The sequence below is a fragment of the Colletotrichum higginsianum genome, chromosome 5, assembly GCF_001672515.1.
Source record: "Colletotrichum higginsianum IMI 349063 chromosome 5, whole genome shotgun sequence".
In the NCBI taxonomy this organism is placed as follows: domain Eukaryota; kingdom Fungi; phylum Ascomycota; class Sordariomycetes; order Glomerellales; family Glomerellaceae; genus Colletotrichum; species Colletotrichum higginsianum.
In genome coordinates, this window is record NC_030958.1 from 952,294 (window position 1) to 968,313 (window position 16,020).

At 56.0% G+C, this 16,020-nt stretch overlaps 5 protein-coding genes across 5 annotated transcripts; 2 read left to right on the forward strand and 3 right to left on the reverse strand.

Annotated features, from left to right (window-relative positions):
- Positions 1–341: 341 nt before the first annotated feature.
- On the forward strand, positions 342–2,000 carry CH63R_07227 (uncharacterized protein; the record flags this gene model as incomplete). The annotated part of the gene is made up of 1 exon (XM_018302202.1): positions 342–2,000. One exon carries the CDS (start codon positions 342–344, stop codon positions 1,998–2,000), a length of 1,659 nt encoding a protein of 552 aa, XP_018156980.1.
- A 498-nt stretch (positions 2,001–2,498) lies between these two features.
- CH63R_07228 (Arb2 domain-containing protein) lies at positions 2,499–3,880 on the reverse strand (the record flags this gene model as incomplete). Its single annotated transcript, XM_018302203.1, has 3 exons — positions 2,499–3,586; positions 3,642–3,757; positions 3,840–3,880. 3 exons carry the CDS (start codon positions 3,878–3,880, stop codon positions 2,499–2,501), a joined length of 1,245 nt encoding a protein of 414 aa, XP_018156981.1.
- Positions 3,881–4,400: 520 nt separating this feature from the next.
- Positions 4,401–4,889, reverse strand: CH63R_07229 (Ribosomal protein S14p/S29e; the record flags this gene model as incomplete). Its single annotated transcript, XM_018302204.1, has 3 exons — positions 4,401–4,463; positions 4,535–4,706; positions 4,783–4,889. The coding sequence occupies 3 exons, from the start codon at positions 4,887–4,889 to the stop codon at positions 4,401–4,403; spliced, it is 342 nt and encodes a 113-aa protein (XP_018156982.1).
- A 471-nt stretch (positions 4,890–5,360) lies between these two features.
- Positions 5,361–6,148, reverse strand: CH63R_07230 (Pre-mRNA-splicing factor ISY1; the record flags this gene model as incomplete). The annotated part of the gene is made up of 2 exons (XM_018302205.1): positions 5,361–6,092; positions 6,146–6,148. The coding sequence occupies 2 exons, from the start codon at positions 6,146–6,148 to the stop codon at positions 5,361–5,363; spliced, it is 735 nt and encodes a 244-aa protein (XP_018156983.1).
- Positions 6,149–6,543: 395 nt separating this feature from the next.
- CH63R_07231 (Duf1620 domain containing protein) lies at positions 6,544–9,520 on the forward strand (the record flags this gene model as incomplete). The annotated part of the gene is made up of 2 exons (XM_018302206.1): positions 6,544–9,420; positions 9,485–9,520. 2 exons carry the CDS (start codon positions 6,544–6,546, stop codon positions 9,518–9,520), a joined length of 2,913 nt encoding a protein of 970 aa, XP_018156984.1.
- Positions 9,521–16,020: the final 6,500 nt, after the last annotated feature.

Here is a 16,020-nt window from a genome sequence, read left to right on the forward strand (position 1 = left end):
CAGGTGAGTGGCCAATCAAAAGCCGTAATTCTGCTTTTTTGCGGAACAACCACCCACCGACGGTTATTGTAACCAGCTGGCAACACTTATACCAGATGTCATTTCCGCTACCGCCAGGTTCCGTCTCCACATCGGCATCGAATCTTGTCCGACCGACAGCTTCCCCGGCTCCCAAAGCTTGAGGTTGTCGGTAGTACCTACCACCTTCCACCCCTCGAAACCCCAAGAACAGAGCGCCACGAAACTTGAACCCCGAAGTCGTACAACCAACGAATCGCCGAGATATATGAGTACATCCGACGCATAATCGACCTCCTTCCCCTCCCCGGCCCGCAGCCACGATGCGCCAGCGCCTAGCTCTCCGCCGAATCCTCCTCCAGAGGCTCTTCCGCCTCCAGACCACCCGGCCCTTCACGAGCAACACATCCCTGACCTCGCGCAGCCGCCCGCAACTCCCCTTTCTCTCGATCCCCGTGACGTCCCCGCGGCCCCGCGTCCGCTACTTTACTACCGAAAAGAAACAATGGCTCCGCTACGAGGGCCGCTTGTTCCTCCGCTATAACGTTTCCATCTGGGGCGGCGCCCTGTGCATCTTCGCCATCGTCTTCCTGCTGAACCAGGAGGCCCTCGAGAAGGACCACCCGACGCCGCACGAGTGGTCGTTCCTGACGAGAATGGGCGTGCGCGGCGCCAAGGATGCTGCAAAGGACAGCCAGAATAGGGACGTGAACTGGGTCGAAGTCCTCGTGTCGTGCAGGGCCATGCTCAAAAGGCTGGAGGACCCCAACATCGACGGCGCCGGCATCAGGGAGCTACTGGAAGAGCCTCTATCAATTGACGGTGTCGGAAGCGCCGGGAAGGACCTGACGGCCAAGAGCGAGAACTGGAGGAGGGGCTACTACGAGATGTTGATGCTTCTGGCGCAGGCCTCGGAGCAGCTGGACGGCTGGGTCAGGGACACGACGAGGAACATCATCTTCCCGCCAGAGGTCGTCCGCGGCCCCTCAAACCCGCATCCGAAACCGATCCCCGCAGGTGCCGAGAGCGCGCCGAACGAGGAGGACTGCGAAGTCGCCTACGAGCCCGCCGAGAACCACTACCTGCGTGTCCTCACCACCAAGGGCTTCACGAACCGCCAGAAGATGGACGCCGCCCTGAGGTATGCCTCCTTCCTCGACTACAAGCACCTGCCCGACGCAGCCGATAGGATGTACCAGTGGGCCCTGTCCCTGGCGACCGAGACGACGCCGAGCTCGCCGCCCCTCGTCGACCCTCGTACGTACACCATCAACGACAAGACGACGCTGCCGTCTGAGAACGTCCTGAACGTCCTCACGTCGATTGCCCTGCATAAGGCCCGCAACGGCGACGTGAACGCTGCGCTGCCCATCTTCGTCTCCGTCCTCCGCGCCCGTCGCGCCCTTCCGCAAGTGCCCCTCCCGGGCCAGGAACGCCCCGCCGAAACGCCCGGCACGCTGTGGCAGAAGGTCTGGAATCTCAGTAAGGCGCCGGTGTACCCCTCGCCGCCCGACGACGGCACCCGTCCACCCTGGAGACACCCCAAGGAGCTCTGCGAGGAGGCCGGCCTGAACCTGTACATCGGCGAGATCCTGTACGCGACAAAGGACTCCAAGGCGAACCGCGAGGAGGGCCTCGCATGGACGCGGGACGCCGTCGACCTCGCCGAGGAGCAGCTTCGCAAAGTCGGCCCCTTGGGCGGCGACAAGGAGGCCCGGCAGACGTGCCGCGAGTGCCTCAGCACGGGGCTACAGAACTGGTCCACCATGGTGGCGAGGCTGGCCCGGGAGGAGGAGGCGAGGGGCAAGGCGGCACCCGCCAAGTCCGTCTTCGGCTTCTGGAGCGGGGCCGCCGAGACGGACGATGTAAGCAGGTGGGTGGCGGAGGAGAAGGTCGTCGCGGAGAGGATCCGGCGTACGAGGGAGCTGCTGGTGCAGGCCGAGCCGCCTGCCGCCGGGCTGGCATCTCTGCTACAGGTGTAGCCTGTGACGGCTACTGATGTAAAATATGCAGTGGCAACGGGATGGGGTTTGTGTATTATACTATCCACACTGCAGGTTCGATGATACCATATGAATGCTCGTTCATCTGTTCGCGTACACCTCTTTTAGAGGCTGAAGGGTATCTGCCCCGATTGGAGGGCGATGTTTGGCTCAAGGGTGGCGACTACGGTCGTGACCAAGCGCATACTGGGCTCACCAGCCAACACCTGTATCTCTAATCACTTCTTACGGGCTGACAGCCATTGCGATGTTGGATGCCAAAAGTGCCAGTTCGGCCGAGAACTTGTGGTACTATTCTCAACCTTGATAATTGCGGCCACTTAATTGCCGTAAGGGCGTGGAGCGCCGAAACAGATTAGAAAATGTTGATTTGATTGCAGGAACCACACGCATTCTGTCGTCGAAGAGCCAGATGCCATCAATCCGCGCCACCATTTAATACCGCGCTTGTCCCGGAACTTCACTCGCCATACCTCCCTAGTTTGTGATTAATCCCTTAGTCTGCTCCTCGTCGCCATCCGGAATCTTCCTGCGAGGCTCGTGTGCTTCATTCGATACGGCGTATCCAAGGCTCGGCTTCGCGAAGCCGGGCATCTTTTCCCAGGCATCATCGAAACTGCCGGCAGCCCACTCCTCCTCGGTCGGCATACGCGGGTCGACGGCGACGACCTCCGGGTGGCGGTAGTCGGGGCCCGCCAGAGCGACTTGCTGTACCCAATCGAGGATCGGGCCGCCGCTGGTGATCAGTATGCGCTCGACGTAGTGGGCCTCTCCGGAGCTGTAGACAGTGCAACCATGCTGCGTGAACGAGGCCGTGTTGCGGTTGCCGCCGGGTTGCGCCAGGGGCGTGAGGATGGGGGCTTCGTCCGTGATGTACGCCCGGGCGCGGCGGGGGAGGAACTCCATGAACGGCTTGTGGGAGAGCTCATCGATACCGGTCGTGCTGCCAAGGAGCGAGAGCGTGTTGATCCGGTGGCCGAGAAGGGACCAGGTGTCTGGGCTGTCGAGAGCCTTGGTCGCGTGGTCGGCGCCCAGGCCGATACCGACGATGTCAAGGCGGGCCGTCGGGGAGACGAGCACGGAGAGGGCCTCGTCGAGGACGTACCGAACGTGCGCCTCGGGGCTCTCGTTTCTGGGGACGGAGTGTATCTTGGGGTGGAAGGCGCGGCCGTGGTGGACCATGCTCTTCCGCGGGACGGCGAGGGCCTGGACGGGGCTCAGCGCCTTCTTCCCCTCGGGCCACCACCAGAGCTCGCCCGTGTTGGCGAGGACGATGCCGGGCGGGGAAGGGTCAGAGGCGGAGGACTTCTGGCGGCCAATTTCTTGAACGACCGAGACCATGGAGCCCTTGCCGACGCCGCCGGGCCCATTAGCGACGCGGAGGGCGAGAATACCGAGGTCCTGGCTGGGTTCGCCGAAGAAGACGACGACTCGCGAGGCCGTGGCCAGGTTGGCGCTGGTGAAGAGCGGCACATGGGGCGATGTGGGCTCGGTGCCGAAGGGGATGAGAATCTTGTTCAGGCCTTCCTTTTCGAGGCGGTCGTGGACGATGTCGCGAATTGCTTCTATTGTAAAGTTAGCGGGAAAGAACGAAACAGAACGACGATAGGTTGGTCTCACCGTTGAAGTGGAAGCGCTGGCGGTCGTTGACCCGGCCATTCTTGGTGAGGTAATACTTGAAGTAGTAGTTCGGATTATCGACGTTGCGGATCTCGTCTTGTTCGTTGACGAAGTAGCTGGAGATGTTAGTTTTTGCAACACTTTGCTAGACAGGGGAGAGAGAGCCCTTGCCCAAGATCCTTCAGATTGGATGAGAACATCGGGTCCTGGGGCAGGCCAGACCAGCGGCGGCGGAACATAGTGACTTGCGAAGGAACAGGATGTGTTGGGAGGTCGATGTGAAGGCGGAAGGAAAGGTGGCGGATCTGGGCTTCCTTTTGAGGTCAAGATCTGAGGAGAGCCGTCTGAGGAGAGCCAAAGGTCTGCGGGTGGAAGAATGAAGCCTAATATTAGACTGGAGAGAATCTTGGTCGCCAGACAAACACGGTAAGGGCGCCTGGCGCCTGGCCACTGATCCTTCCTGCCTTGTTCATCACATGGAAGCCTGCGGTCTCTTCAAAGCCCACTTACATCTGATTGGAGATGTTGTACGTTTCTTTCTTGGTGTTATACATCTATGCATTTCCTTTCTCAGGTTCCTGGCATGTGACCAAAACTCCTGACACCCCCCCAACTTGTTTATGAGTGTCCTCCGGCACGCAGACATCTCCCGCCCTCCGGAAGAGCGTGCGTGACACGATTGTATTTTACAGCGGCACCTCGGCGCCGTATCTTCTCGAAGATCTTGTAGTCTTGTCGCCTTCTCGCCTCCTCGCGCGTTTACCAACTGGCCCTCTTGACACCGGGCAGGTTGCCCTCGTACGCTTGCATACGGAAGTTGAACTGTGGAGTCGACGTTAGCATCGGGAATCCGCAACAGTGGACGCCATAGAGGGGGTAGCTCTTGAACGTACCCTCGTCATCTTGAATTCGCTGAAGATACCCCTGGACTTGCCGCCCATGATGCAGCGGTTGCGGATCTGCGTCGGCCGGGTGTAGCAGTGCATCTGGCCCAATTGGAGCTGCGCCTCGGCGCGCACGCGGGGAGGGAGCGTCGTGTTCCTGATGATGTAGCGGAGGGCTTGTCTAACAACGGGGGGGAAACGCGTTCCGTCAGTCTTTTGATCGTGCGATTCGTCTGCAGCTTTTTGTCCTTGCTCACCTCTCAGGCTCGTGCTCCATGAAGACCTGGCGCTTCGTGTGGTCACGAATCGTCCGGATGTTGACGAAACAGCCCAGGTCGAGCTTCTTGGCACGAAACATTGACATTTTGGCGGTGGGCTATCGCGGAATGGGCGGGATGTCACTGGTCGTCGTGCTGTCGAAAAGTTGAGCTTCGAAGCTCGAATTGAAGTTCGTGATGGTCACGTGGTACTCTTATCTTATCGGAGTTTCGCCGAGCTCACCGAACCCAGCCCATCCAGGTGAATACCTATACACCTAGGTACAGTGAGAAGCAACTCACCGCCTGGAATGCGGCCAAGCAACAATTGAACAGATTTGAAATGAGAGTCTTTCAGGTAGTGTAAAGTGGGCGAGAAACGTCGTTTTTGGTATTCGATCAACCGTAAGCCATCCGAGAACGCCAGCCATCATCACAGGCCGTAAGTGAACCCCAAACATTGTACTATGATATGGTACAGCAGCCACGCAGCATTGGAAAAATGTGACCGGTATCCCTTCTCCAACAGAAGCAAGCAGCTCTCATCGTGCGCGGAAAGGTAGCGCACGGCTTGGCTGCTATAACTGGTCGAGTAATTTCTGCCGCCGCCTGTTGATCAACTCCTCCTGCACCTCCTCTAGCGTTGGTAGCTCCCAGCTCTTCCCATCGCCCGTGTCGCCCGGCAATGGCTCCCAGTTCGGGGGTAGTTGCTGCTTGCCCGTCTTCGCCATATGCTCAAACGCCTCCTCTTCCTTGGCGAGTTCGTAGGCGAGCAGCTCCGGGTCCTCCTCGTCTGGCGCGTAGCCGTAATAGGCGGCATCGACCTGTTTCCGCAAGTCATCTCTCGTCTCCAGAGGCTTCTCGTTCGTCGCCTTCGCCCTCGCGGCATCGAACAGCTCCTTGACACCCGGCAGGTCTCTTGCGCGTCCGAAGTAGCGGTAGCCCTTGCCGCCGCCCGGTATCTCTCGCCCTTGCTCGTCGTAGATCTTGCCGCCTCCGCGCATGTAATTCGGCCCACCCAGGTTCCGTATTTGCACCTCCCACATGTATTTCTCCCGCATGAGCTTGTTGATCTCGTCGTTAAGGTCGCGGATCTGGTAGTCGCTGAGCGCCGTGTCTTGGATCTTGGAGACCTTGCGAGAGATCTCCTTGAGCACCTGGCCGCGCCATTTCTCGCAAGAAGGTATCGAATCGACTTCGGTGATCACTCTTGGTCGCCTTGTTCGGCCGATGTCGATAATGCCCAAATCCGCGGCTTGTGCCTCGCGGAAGCGAAAGAGCATGCTCTGCGCCTTTTCCGAATTTCGCGCCTGAACATGTTAGCTACTGCTTGCGCCAAAAATGAGCGTGTCGGCGGGGTTACCATGTTGAGAGCTTTGGAGACCGAGAGCTATCGGGCTTCTTCTTAGGAATGGAGTCGGGTTCGTCCTTGAAGATGCAAGTCGCAAGGTTAGATGAGGGCCCTGCCTGACGATGTTCTGAAAGCTTTCGGCCGCCAATGTTGCGCGCCCAGCACGGACCTTCCTACCCCCACCCCCATACTTGTCCAATCAGCCACCGCCGCCTCCAACGGGGAAACTGCCCACCACTGGAAGCACGTACCCTGTCCTTTATAGATAGGTAAGTAGGTACGTAGGTACGTACACCACAGGTAACAGCACCTTTGCGCGCCCGCCAAGTGGCGTGCGAACAGCTTCCTTCACACACTTTTGGAGCTGTCCATCTCCACGACAAGCTCACAACCTCCACCCACCCATCACAATGCGCCTTACGACGCTGCTACTAGCAGCTTCATCGCTCGTCGGCGCCGTGTTCATCGACGAGGTCGGCGATGTCGATTACCACCACGAACTCCTCGGTGTGCCTCAGGTGGAGACCACCTTGTTCCATAAGCCCCGGCGCGACGACAAGGCTTCTCTGCTCTACACCCTCAGCGATGTCGGCGTCCTCGGAGCCGTCAACCCCAGCAATGGCGCCGTCGTCTGGCGCCAGTTTCTGACGGGAGATATTACGTATGGCGGCGGGCACTTGCGTGCTGCCGAAGGCGAGGATTGGGTGGTGTCTGCGTACGGCAACTCGGTGCACGCCTGGAATGCCTTGTCGGGCAGGAACGCGTGGTGGATCGACTTTGCGGGCGAAATCCGGGACCTCGAAGTTATGGAGCTGACGGAGAATGGTCGCAAGGACGTTCTGGCGCTTTTCGAAGAGAAAGATGGCTCTACGGTCCTGAGAAGGATCAATGGCGGCGACGGCAGCGTAGTCTGGGAGTTCAAGGATGGGAGCAACACCACACCCCTTCAGGTCTCGAACAACATCGAGAAGATCTTCGTGGTTAGTCTCTATGGCGCCGACGGCATGTGGGCTGTGCGGGTGTCTGTCCACGACACTCTCACTGGCAAGCGCATCGACGACATCAGCCTCGGCAGCAAGGGCGATGTCACGGACAAGAAGGACGTCATGTTTGTGGGTGCCAACTCGGCATCTCCCATTGTTGCCTGGCTCGACAGCGACCACACGAAACTTAAGGTCAACGTTCTGGGCACCAAGTCAAAGCAAGAATTTGCGCTGCCGTTTCCCAGGACACTGGACGTGGCCATTCATGCCCCGCACCACCTCAACGCGGAGCCGCACTTCTTGGTCCACAGCAGATCTGCCGACAGCCACAAGGGCGAGGTCTACCATGTCAACATCAAGAACAACGCGGTCACCAAGCACCATGAGCTGCCTGTGCTTCCGGGCTTGGGCGCTTTCTCGACCAGCTCGGATGGAGCCAACGTTTGGTTCACGCGCATTACCACGGACGAGGTTAGCCTGACAGCCTCAAGCTCCCACGCTGTTCTTGGAAAGTGGGCGTTCAAGGAAGGTTCTGAGAGCATCACCGCGTTCCATGCTGTTTCTGAGGTCATCAAGAAGGCTGCCGACAACTTTGCTGTTCGCTGTGCCGCCGTCACCACCTTGGACGACTGGGTCCTGGTCCGCAACGGAGAGCAGGCCTGGATCCGTCCCGAAGGCCTCACTGGCGGCGTGGCTGCAGCTTTCGCCGAGATCCCAGAGAGCGCGGACCTGGCCAAGACTCTCGAGGCGGAGGCCCACGACAACGTCTTGTCCGCCTATATCCACCGTGTCAAGCGTCACTTTGACGACCTCGCCTACTTGCCGGACTACCTCGCCTCAATTCCCCAGCGCCTGATCAGTAGCATTACCGGAGCCGAGCTCTTCTCCAAGACGGAAGGGCTCGCCCGTGATGCCTTTGGCTTCAACAAGATCGTCATCCTGGTAACTCGACGAGGCAAGCTTTTCGGCGTCGACATTGGCAAGCACGGCAAAGTTATCTGGAAGCTCCATGCCGCCCAGATCCCTTCATGGGATGCTTGGGACGTCCAGGGAATATTTGTTGAGGATGCCAAGTCTCAAGTCACTGTTCGCGGCTACTTCGGAGAGTACGTGATTGCCACGACGGACACCGGAAAGCTGGTTGATTCCATGCCTCAAGGATCTTGGGTTCAGACTCAATCTGCTGTCGTTGTCGACAGCGCATCCGGCCCGTGGCTTGCCCCCGTTGGCTACGGCGGCGCCATCGGTGATGTTCCCGCTGAATGGGCGCCGACCCAGACCGTCGTCGTCCGCGGCCTCAAGGGTGAGCTCAAGGGCCTGACTTACATCATCGAGGATGGCACTGGCAAGGAGCAGGTTGCTTGGGAGTTTACCCCCCCTGCTGGCTACGAGATCGTCAACGTTGCCACGCGCAATGTCCATGATCCCATTGCCTCTATCGGACGCGTCCTCGGTGACAGAACGGTCAAATACAAGTACCTGAACCCCAACACCATCGTCGTTTCTGCGTACAATGCCGCCAAGTTGACTCTCAACGTCTACCTTGTTGACTCGGTTTCGGGTCTTGTCCTTCATTCGGCTACCCATGAAGGTATTGACGGCAACAAGAACATCGAATGCACTCTGGCCGAGAACTGGTTCGTGTGCACCTTTTTCGGAGAGTACGCCCTCAAGGACGATGCTGGCCAGCCCCTCTCTGGACAAACTCTCAAGGGCAATCAGATTGTAGTCTCCGACCTGTACGAGAGTGACTACGTCGATGACCGCGGCCCTCTGGGCGACGCTGCAAACTTCTCCTCGACCGAGCCTGTTGACACTCCTACTGGCGCCCCTCTCCCCTCGGTCATCAGCCAGGCCTTTATTCTCTCTGCTCCCCTCGCTGCCCTGGCCGTCACCCAGACGCGCCAGGGTATCACCAGTCGTCACGTCCTCGGCTACCTCCCCGAGTCCCATGCTATTGTCGGACTTCCGCGCCAGCTCCTTGAGCCCCGTCGGCCTGTGGGACGTGACCCGACCCCCGCCGAGATGGAGACCGAAGGCCTGATCAAGTACCACCCGGCCTTAGAGATCGATCCTAGGCAGGTCATTTCCCACCAGCGCGACGTCATCGGCGTCAAGAAGATCATCACCTCGCCCACCATCGTGGAGAGCACCAGCCTGATCTTCGCGTATGGCGTCGATGTGTTTGGCAGCCGTGTAGCCCCCAGCTTCACGTTCGATATCCTCGGCAAGGGCTTCAACAAAATCAGCCTCATTTCGACCGTCCTCGCGCTCACGGTTGGCGTCGCCGTGCTGGGACCTTTCGTGAGTAACCTTTTGCCCGAAGACGAGCTACCCTCTTCGTTTCCTTTGCTAATATCGACAATAGGTGCGCAAGAAGCAAACAAACATGAGATGGGCGTAGAAAGAAGCACTATTAATATGACAAGTATGATGAAATAGAGTTTCAAGTTTATGTAAATTGCCTTGCCTGTGACTTTACCCTGAGCCTTGTGTATTTGTACCTGGATGAGATGGTTCCCTGGTTGCCTACTGCTATAGTAGAACACTTTCCTTTTACGTTACGTACAGCGGTCCGTCAATGCCCCCTTCAAGTCATCCTTCCCTAGCGACTATGTTTAGTCCTATTTCTACTCTCATGTCTAATCCTGTCCGCCAATCACACTCAAAGTGCCTTTTTAACCATGTCGGCAGGATAATGGGAAGTGGGAGGAAGATAGAGACGCCCTTGGCGATCTTGCTTGCTTGATCAACCTTGAACACGGAGTTGATACCTTCTGTGTAGTTTTGGCGACGTGGCCGTTTCCCGTCGCGTCAAATACATGACCGTCGCCGGAGGTCCGAGGGAAACTGACGAGCACGACCATCACAGGTGCCGTGCGCCCACTCGCGTCGACTGATATGCTGAAGTCTTTACCTGCAATGTCGGTGAAGTACGCGCCAGAGCTCAGTGGGAGGAGGACTCGTTCAAGTCTTCGGTAGAGGGCAGAAACTCCTCGAGCATCGTCAACTTGACCCTAAAAGACCGGGATACGTCTGTTCACTCGCCGAAGTGGAGGGTATAGCTCACCTGGTTGATTTCGATCTTGACAATTCTGCCGAGCTACTCTGCCACGACCTTTGCGACTGACGCCTTTGGGTGCTGCTGAGTTCCACCACTCAGACGCCCCGCGGGCTACGAACCAGGAGCGTTCGTGTTCGTGCCCTGCGGTGCTTGCCCGCAACGACGTTCAATAACTAGGAACACAACCCCGCGAGGCCTGAAGTGGCATGGGCGTTCATGAACTGTGTAGAATATGGTAGAAGGTTTAAAAATGAGGTCGAGGAACCCAGACCGTTGGCTCGTCGACGGTGGTTCGGCGGGATCTCCATTAGCTTACAAAACTCCAATCTCTGGTTGTGGTTGTTGAGAGATAATTGTGATGGTTGAAGAGGTTTTAAGAGAGGGTAGATGGAAGTGAACGAATCTAGAATGGAGGGTTCGTCCATATGAAATCATCCACACATCAAACGAAGTGGTATCTTGAGCCCAGGAGATTTCCCCCTTTTGATCGGGAGTCGAAGTCGAATCGTTCTCCTTGTTGTTGCAGCATACGTACCTCTTCTATTGGAGCAAACTATACCTCAATTGCGCCAGGTATTCCATCTCGTTCCTCTTCAGGGTTTTACTTGGACTATCTCGTTAGTACTAACGGTTGGAATCAACTGCGAATCAGTCTAGATACCCAAACACAAACATTGGGCGTCCTAATCTTCCATCTGGAATGAGTACAAGCTTTTTTTGGTTGTAACCCGTGAAAGATAAAACCCAAATCCATACGTAGGAGACTAACTCTAACTATACTCATCATCTCGACGTCAAGCATGAGACGAAACAGTCCCAACCACTGATGACAGATTCGTTCATCCGAACTCCCACGTGGAGGTTTTAACTCCATCTGATCGGTTATCACAAACCACCTCACCAGGACTCCACAGCGACGCATGTGTGGCTCAACGTTGCCAACCAGCCACGAACACTCGTCTAGAAGTCTCATGCCGTTAAGCACCTGGCAAGGAAAGAACCCCTCCATCCTCCGGAGGAACGTGACTCTGACCAGAAGGTCACTGTGCCTCTGATGCGAGGGCCAAACTAGGTCCAGCAAGCACAGAGATAAGGCGTTTCTCGCAAGGCAGACCAGCCCCTCAGCAATACCTTGCCGGCCTTAGCCTTATCTCAACCAGCAGGCCCGGTCTGGAGTTTGGGGCCACCGAAACTTCTCTGCATAAGGCCTATATACCTTTGGGGCTGCCTAATATATGCACATCAACGGTGGACCGAAACTTTTGCCTTGCCGTCGCCTGCCACGACGGGCGTATGTCTGCACCTCGACCAGCCAACAGAAGCATCAGGGTGACGGTACTTCGGTAACGAGTTCACCTTGATCCCATGGCATCATCCCAAACTTGAATTCGGTCGCCTTGAACAATGCAGTAGTAGCCCGCTAGACCATTGTTCGACATTGCTTCGACGTCGCTCTCCGGTTAGCAGGGCGGTCTTGGAACTCAAAAAGCAGGCTGGAAATGCGTTGGCGTTGCAGGCAGAGCTCCACCATGACGGGCGCCCGTCTGGCACTGGGACTTGGCGCCTGATCCCAGGGTGTCCCAGTGTTACCCAGTTTGTGGGCATATGGCCTTCACAGTTTGCGTTGGCGGTGTCGGCGACGCTAGGCGCTCGACAGAAGCCTGGGTCCTCGCCAGATGGTGATTCCTGCAGGTCAGGGGCATTCCGAGTCAGGGACTTTGATCCAGGGCCGTATTAGCTCGAACTGGCGGGGTTTGATGGGGCTTAGTTCAAACTTGCGGTGAGGAATCTACCCTGTGGGCTTCCCAGACCAACTCTGTTGACGGCTGTCCGTCCGTAACAAGAACTACTCGAGGAAGCCCAGACCCTAAGACAACGCCAAAGGAGACCAAAAGACCAAGAGACCAAAGTCGGTTGATATGGAGGAAGTTTGGTCGAGAGGAACGATGAAGCCGCCGGGTGTGCATGCATTCGATGCTGGTCATTTGACCTAAGCCAGACTTGCACACCGCCATTTGACCCGATGCTAGCTTTTATGGAGAGAAAGCAGCCTGCTTTCTGAGCTCCTACCGACACCCTATCGAATGAAATGTTACATGAGATAGCAGGGAACAGCGTTCCCTTGTTCGTTCTGACCACTGCGTCAAAACATTGATTCTATGAAACGGGAGAGACCACCTCAATGATGCATTGTTCACTCTATGGATTGATTTATGCGGCTGCCTTTCCTCTGTACCTCCCCAGACGAAGACCAAACCGGATTCAAACTCATCAGAAAGTTCCATTCATGGCGTACTGGTTCCAATCACCCGGTTTTGGTTACATATCGTGGGCCACAGCCGCTGCTTTACAAGCATGTCATCGGTTATCATGAAGGTCATGCAACGTGAGGCACAGTGTAACCGGGCGATTGGGACCGTAGCCAAAGTAATCATGCCTCGTGCATCTGGTTTCAAGTTAGATGGTCCAAAGCACCATCGATCTGAAGGATTCCAAGTCCTGGCGTGGAACCATATGTGGACGACTGAGGAGCCCCTAGCCTCGGGTGCATTATGTTACATTCCTGCATTGCCGTGTCACCTTTCGTCCAACGTAGGTTACGCAGCCTTCGCATGTATATCGTTCGAGACCCGTGTTTCTGTGGTACCAATTCATCTAGATAGCCGCCTGAGACGACTCTAGAAGACGCAACGGTGCTCAAGAAAGTGCGGGGGATGTAGATGCCTTCTTCCACTTCCGCTAGGAGTAGAGCCTCTACACGTTGGATGGAGTTTGTCAAGACAATGTCCACTTGCCGAATGCACAACGAGCAAAACGCGGTTGCCTCGAGACATGTCTCCTCAGCCTGGAATTGCCTGGCTCCTCACCGAGATAATACGGCAACTTGAATCGCCGATCGCCGGGCGTCTCGGCGGGCATACACCGGGCAACAGAGTATAGATGCCTTTGCTGTCTTGTGGCTTTCATTCCTCCGCGCCTGTCGCGGCTCGTGGCTCCGTCGATACGTTGTAGCAGCACGAGGCGACATGTCGCCTTCACCGGGGACCGTCGCTCCAAGCAACTGCCGGAGTGGCAACCTCGGGGATGGTCCTTGTGAACTTGCATATCCGCAAGGATACTCCCGCGCGGTCCCATTTATGATACTACCTTCGAAGACAGTAGGCTGAGCAGCTCTCTGGTTCAGGAACCGCTAGTAAGCCCTCCCTTACCCTCATGGGGTTGGCGATGCTTTGGACTGCCTTAGTGGCTGTGCATGGTTCTAACTTGCATAGAATAGTTGCTCACTAGGTAACTATAGGGCATCAGTGCCGAAGAGGGGTCATCTCCTTCCATCCATCTTGAATGGAGCTCCCACAGCCGTTAGCTTGGGTCGATTTCGCTTTTTTCCAGCGTACTTTTGAAGGAACAGCGTCAATATTACGACGGCCAGCGACCAAAACACATGAGGAATGATACGTCCTCAGCGTACTGGCTGCTCAGCGAAATCTGATCAGTGGGAAAAATCATTAATGAAAGAGACGTAAGGATTATCACGAGATCGAATTTGTGACCTGTCTCATTGTTGGGCATCCTTACAGAAGTCGAAGCAGCCCGAAGGTAGTTTCTCAGCCCCATTTACAACAAACAGCCGATTATTACGTTAAAGATGACAAGAATCATCTTAGTGGTAGACTGGAAGTTGAATCGGTCAAATTGGAGAATGCCACGATGAATCATGGCCTTTCATGTAAGGCTGATGTCGTGTGTCTTGGAGCATCTCCTCCACCCAAAAGCAGGCAACCGGCGAGGCGAGGATGAAGTGAAGCAAGAATCAACAAAGTAACAAGCCGAAGCGGCGGAACGGTCCGTCTATTTGCTACAGCCACTGCGGTGACGTTGTCGGGCTGTTCTGCATGTAGAAGAACGTTTATCGTCTAGAATTGTACTCAAGAGTCGTGGCGTTCAGTCGAAGGCCCACCGGCGCCCCGTTCCACTGACAGCGTTGTTCATACCCGAAAGGAAAAAGAGGGCTGAAGCGTATGCACTACGTCTATTCGTAGGTCCTGGCCAAATGGGCTTTAACTGTAAGACTCAACTTCTAGAACATGGTGTAAGAGGAAACTATCGATAGGGTTGTGAAACTGACGGTCAAAAACTTGTACGACCTCAACATACACCGAGGGAACCCTTTTGGCCGCAAGACCATCCTGATAGGACAAGTGAAGCTGGATCCGTTCTATTGAAGAACGCCACGTAGGTGCAGGACTGCCGAGGAGGGACCCAAAACAACCCAGACCAGACCGAGACATGCCGTGCTCGTAGATCTCTACCTGGCAACCCGAGCCGCTCGGGCGGCTGATAATATGGCAAAACTTTCTCCACGCCCCGGCCGGGAAAGTTGCTTATGATGGCAGTGAGATGCCGAAGTCAACCGGCAGTCAAGGGCCGCGGCGTGGGTGGCATGTGCATGATACGGGGCGCATCTGCGTTATCCCGCGACAAGAGCGTCGGATATAGGACGTGTCGTCACACTGGGTTCCAGGCAACCGGATATGAAGTCCAGATCATTTGAGATAAGGCGAGAAGAGGCTTTCACTGGACCACGGCGTTCCGTCATTACGTGACCTGCAGCCCGTAAGCCCCGGTCACGAGGAAGTACCTTACGGATCTGCAAGGCACCATAAACCGGATCTTGGGCTTGAGCATAGCGACACATTCTGTGAGCAGACCAGCTTGTCGCTCAATGGCTTTTGGTAGCCAAGTTCTCCCGGTCCCGAGGGCAATGCATCGAGCTGTCAATGGGAGATTCTGCGAATGAAACGGCAACGGGAAGCACAACGCCGGGAAGGAGACCATTCATGGTAACAAATGCCATACAGGTGCTACAAGCGTCCCTGTGCAACCGTCCGAATACGAGAAATCCGGATGGATTCCGCCGTTCCGGTAGGCGCACCAGATTGCCCGGGAGCCAGACGGGAATGAAACAATGTTTGCCGGCCTCATAGCCATGACCACTTGCTTCGATTGGGCCCGGAGCTGCGTTTGTCCTTCCGCGGGAGGGGGGGGCATACCGATATCAACATCCAATAAGTGTGGCTCTGCAAGCTGACTGCAGACTACATAGCTAATAATAACCTAAAAACAAGCAAGATGGCAGGGTACAGCGTCGTCTTTCTCCAGAAATGCAATCTGATTGCCCAATACATTATCTCGTCTCGTAAGACTTGAAATTGTTGTCTTTGTCAAGGAAACCTGATGAGATGTCGATGACAATGTTCTCGAAACAAGGCGCACCCATTAGCTCGCTTGAAATACTGACGCAAACAGTTAACTATCACAACCACGGAGGCGCCTGCACTGCAGAAGAGATACTGGTAGATTAGCAATAACCAAATAAAGCTCGTCATCTCATTCAGTGTTAGTTGGAGAGTTGATCAGTGATGGCTTGTTGGATGCATGCAAGCACCGACCGGAACATTTCCGACTCCGTGCTAACACAAAGCAGCTCCCTTTCATGATTTGGGCAACTTCAACCGCACGATCGACATGACCGCCGACGACGGCTTGTCGTTACACAGCGCAGGGGTCCATCGCTTGATAAGCATCCTCATCCCTTTTCTTGATACTGGATACTGCACGCTCGTCGTCCGCGACCATGGATGCGGTGGTAAGTGAAACATGGAGACTGACAAAAAGGGATGGCATTGTGGTCCTGCCTAAAGGATTTTGACGCAACGCCAATATGACTTGTACGAGGCAGATGGCTGCCTTTCTAGATCAGCACATTTGAAAGATTGGCGATCGACACTGTCGTTGATAGCCTTCGATGTGCACCATCATTGGCATTGCGTTGGTTGGAA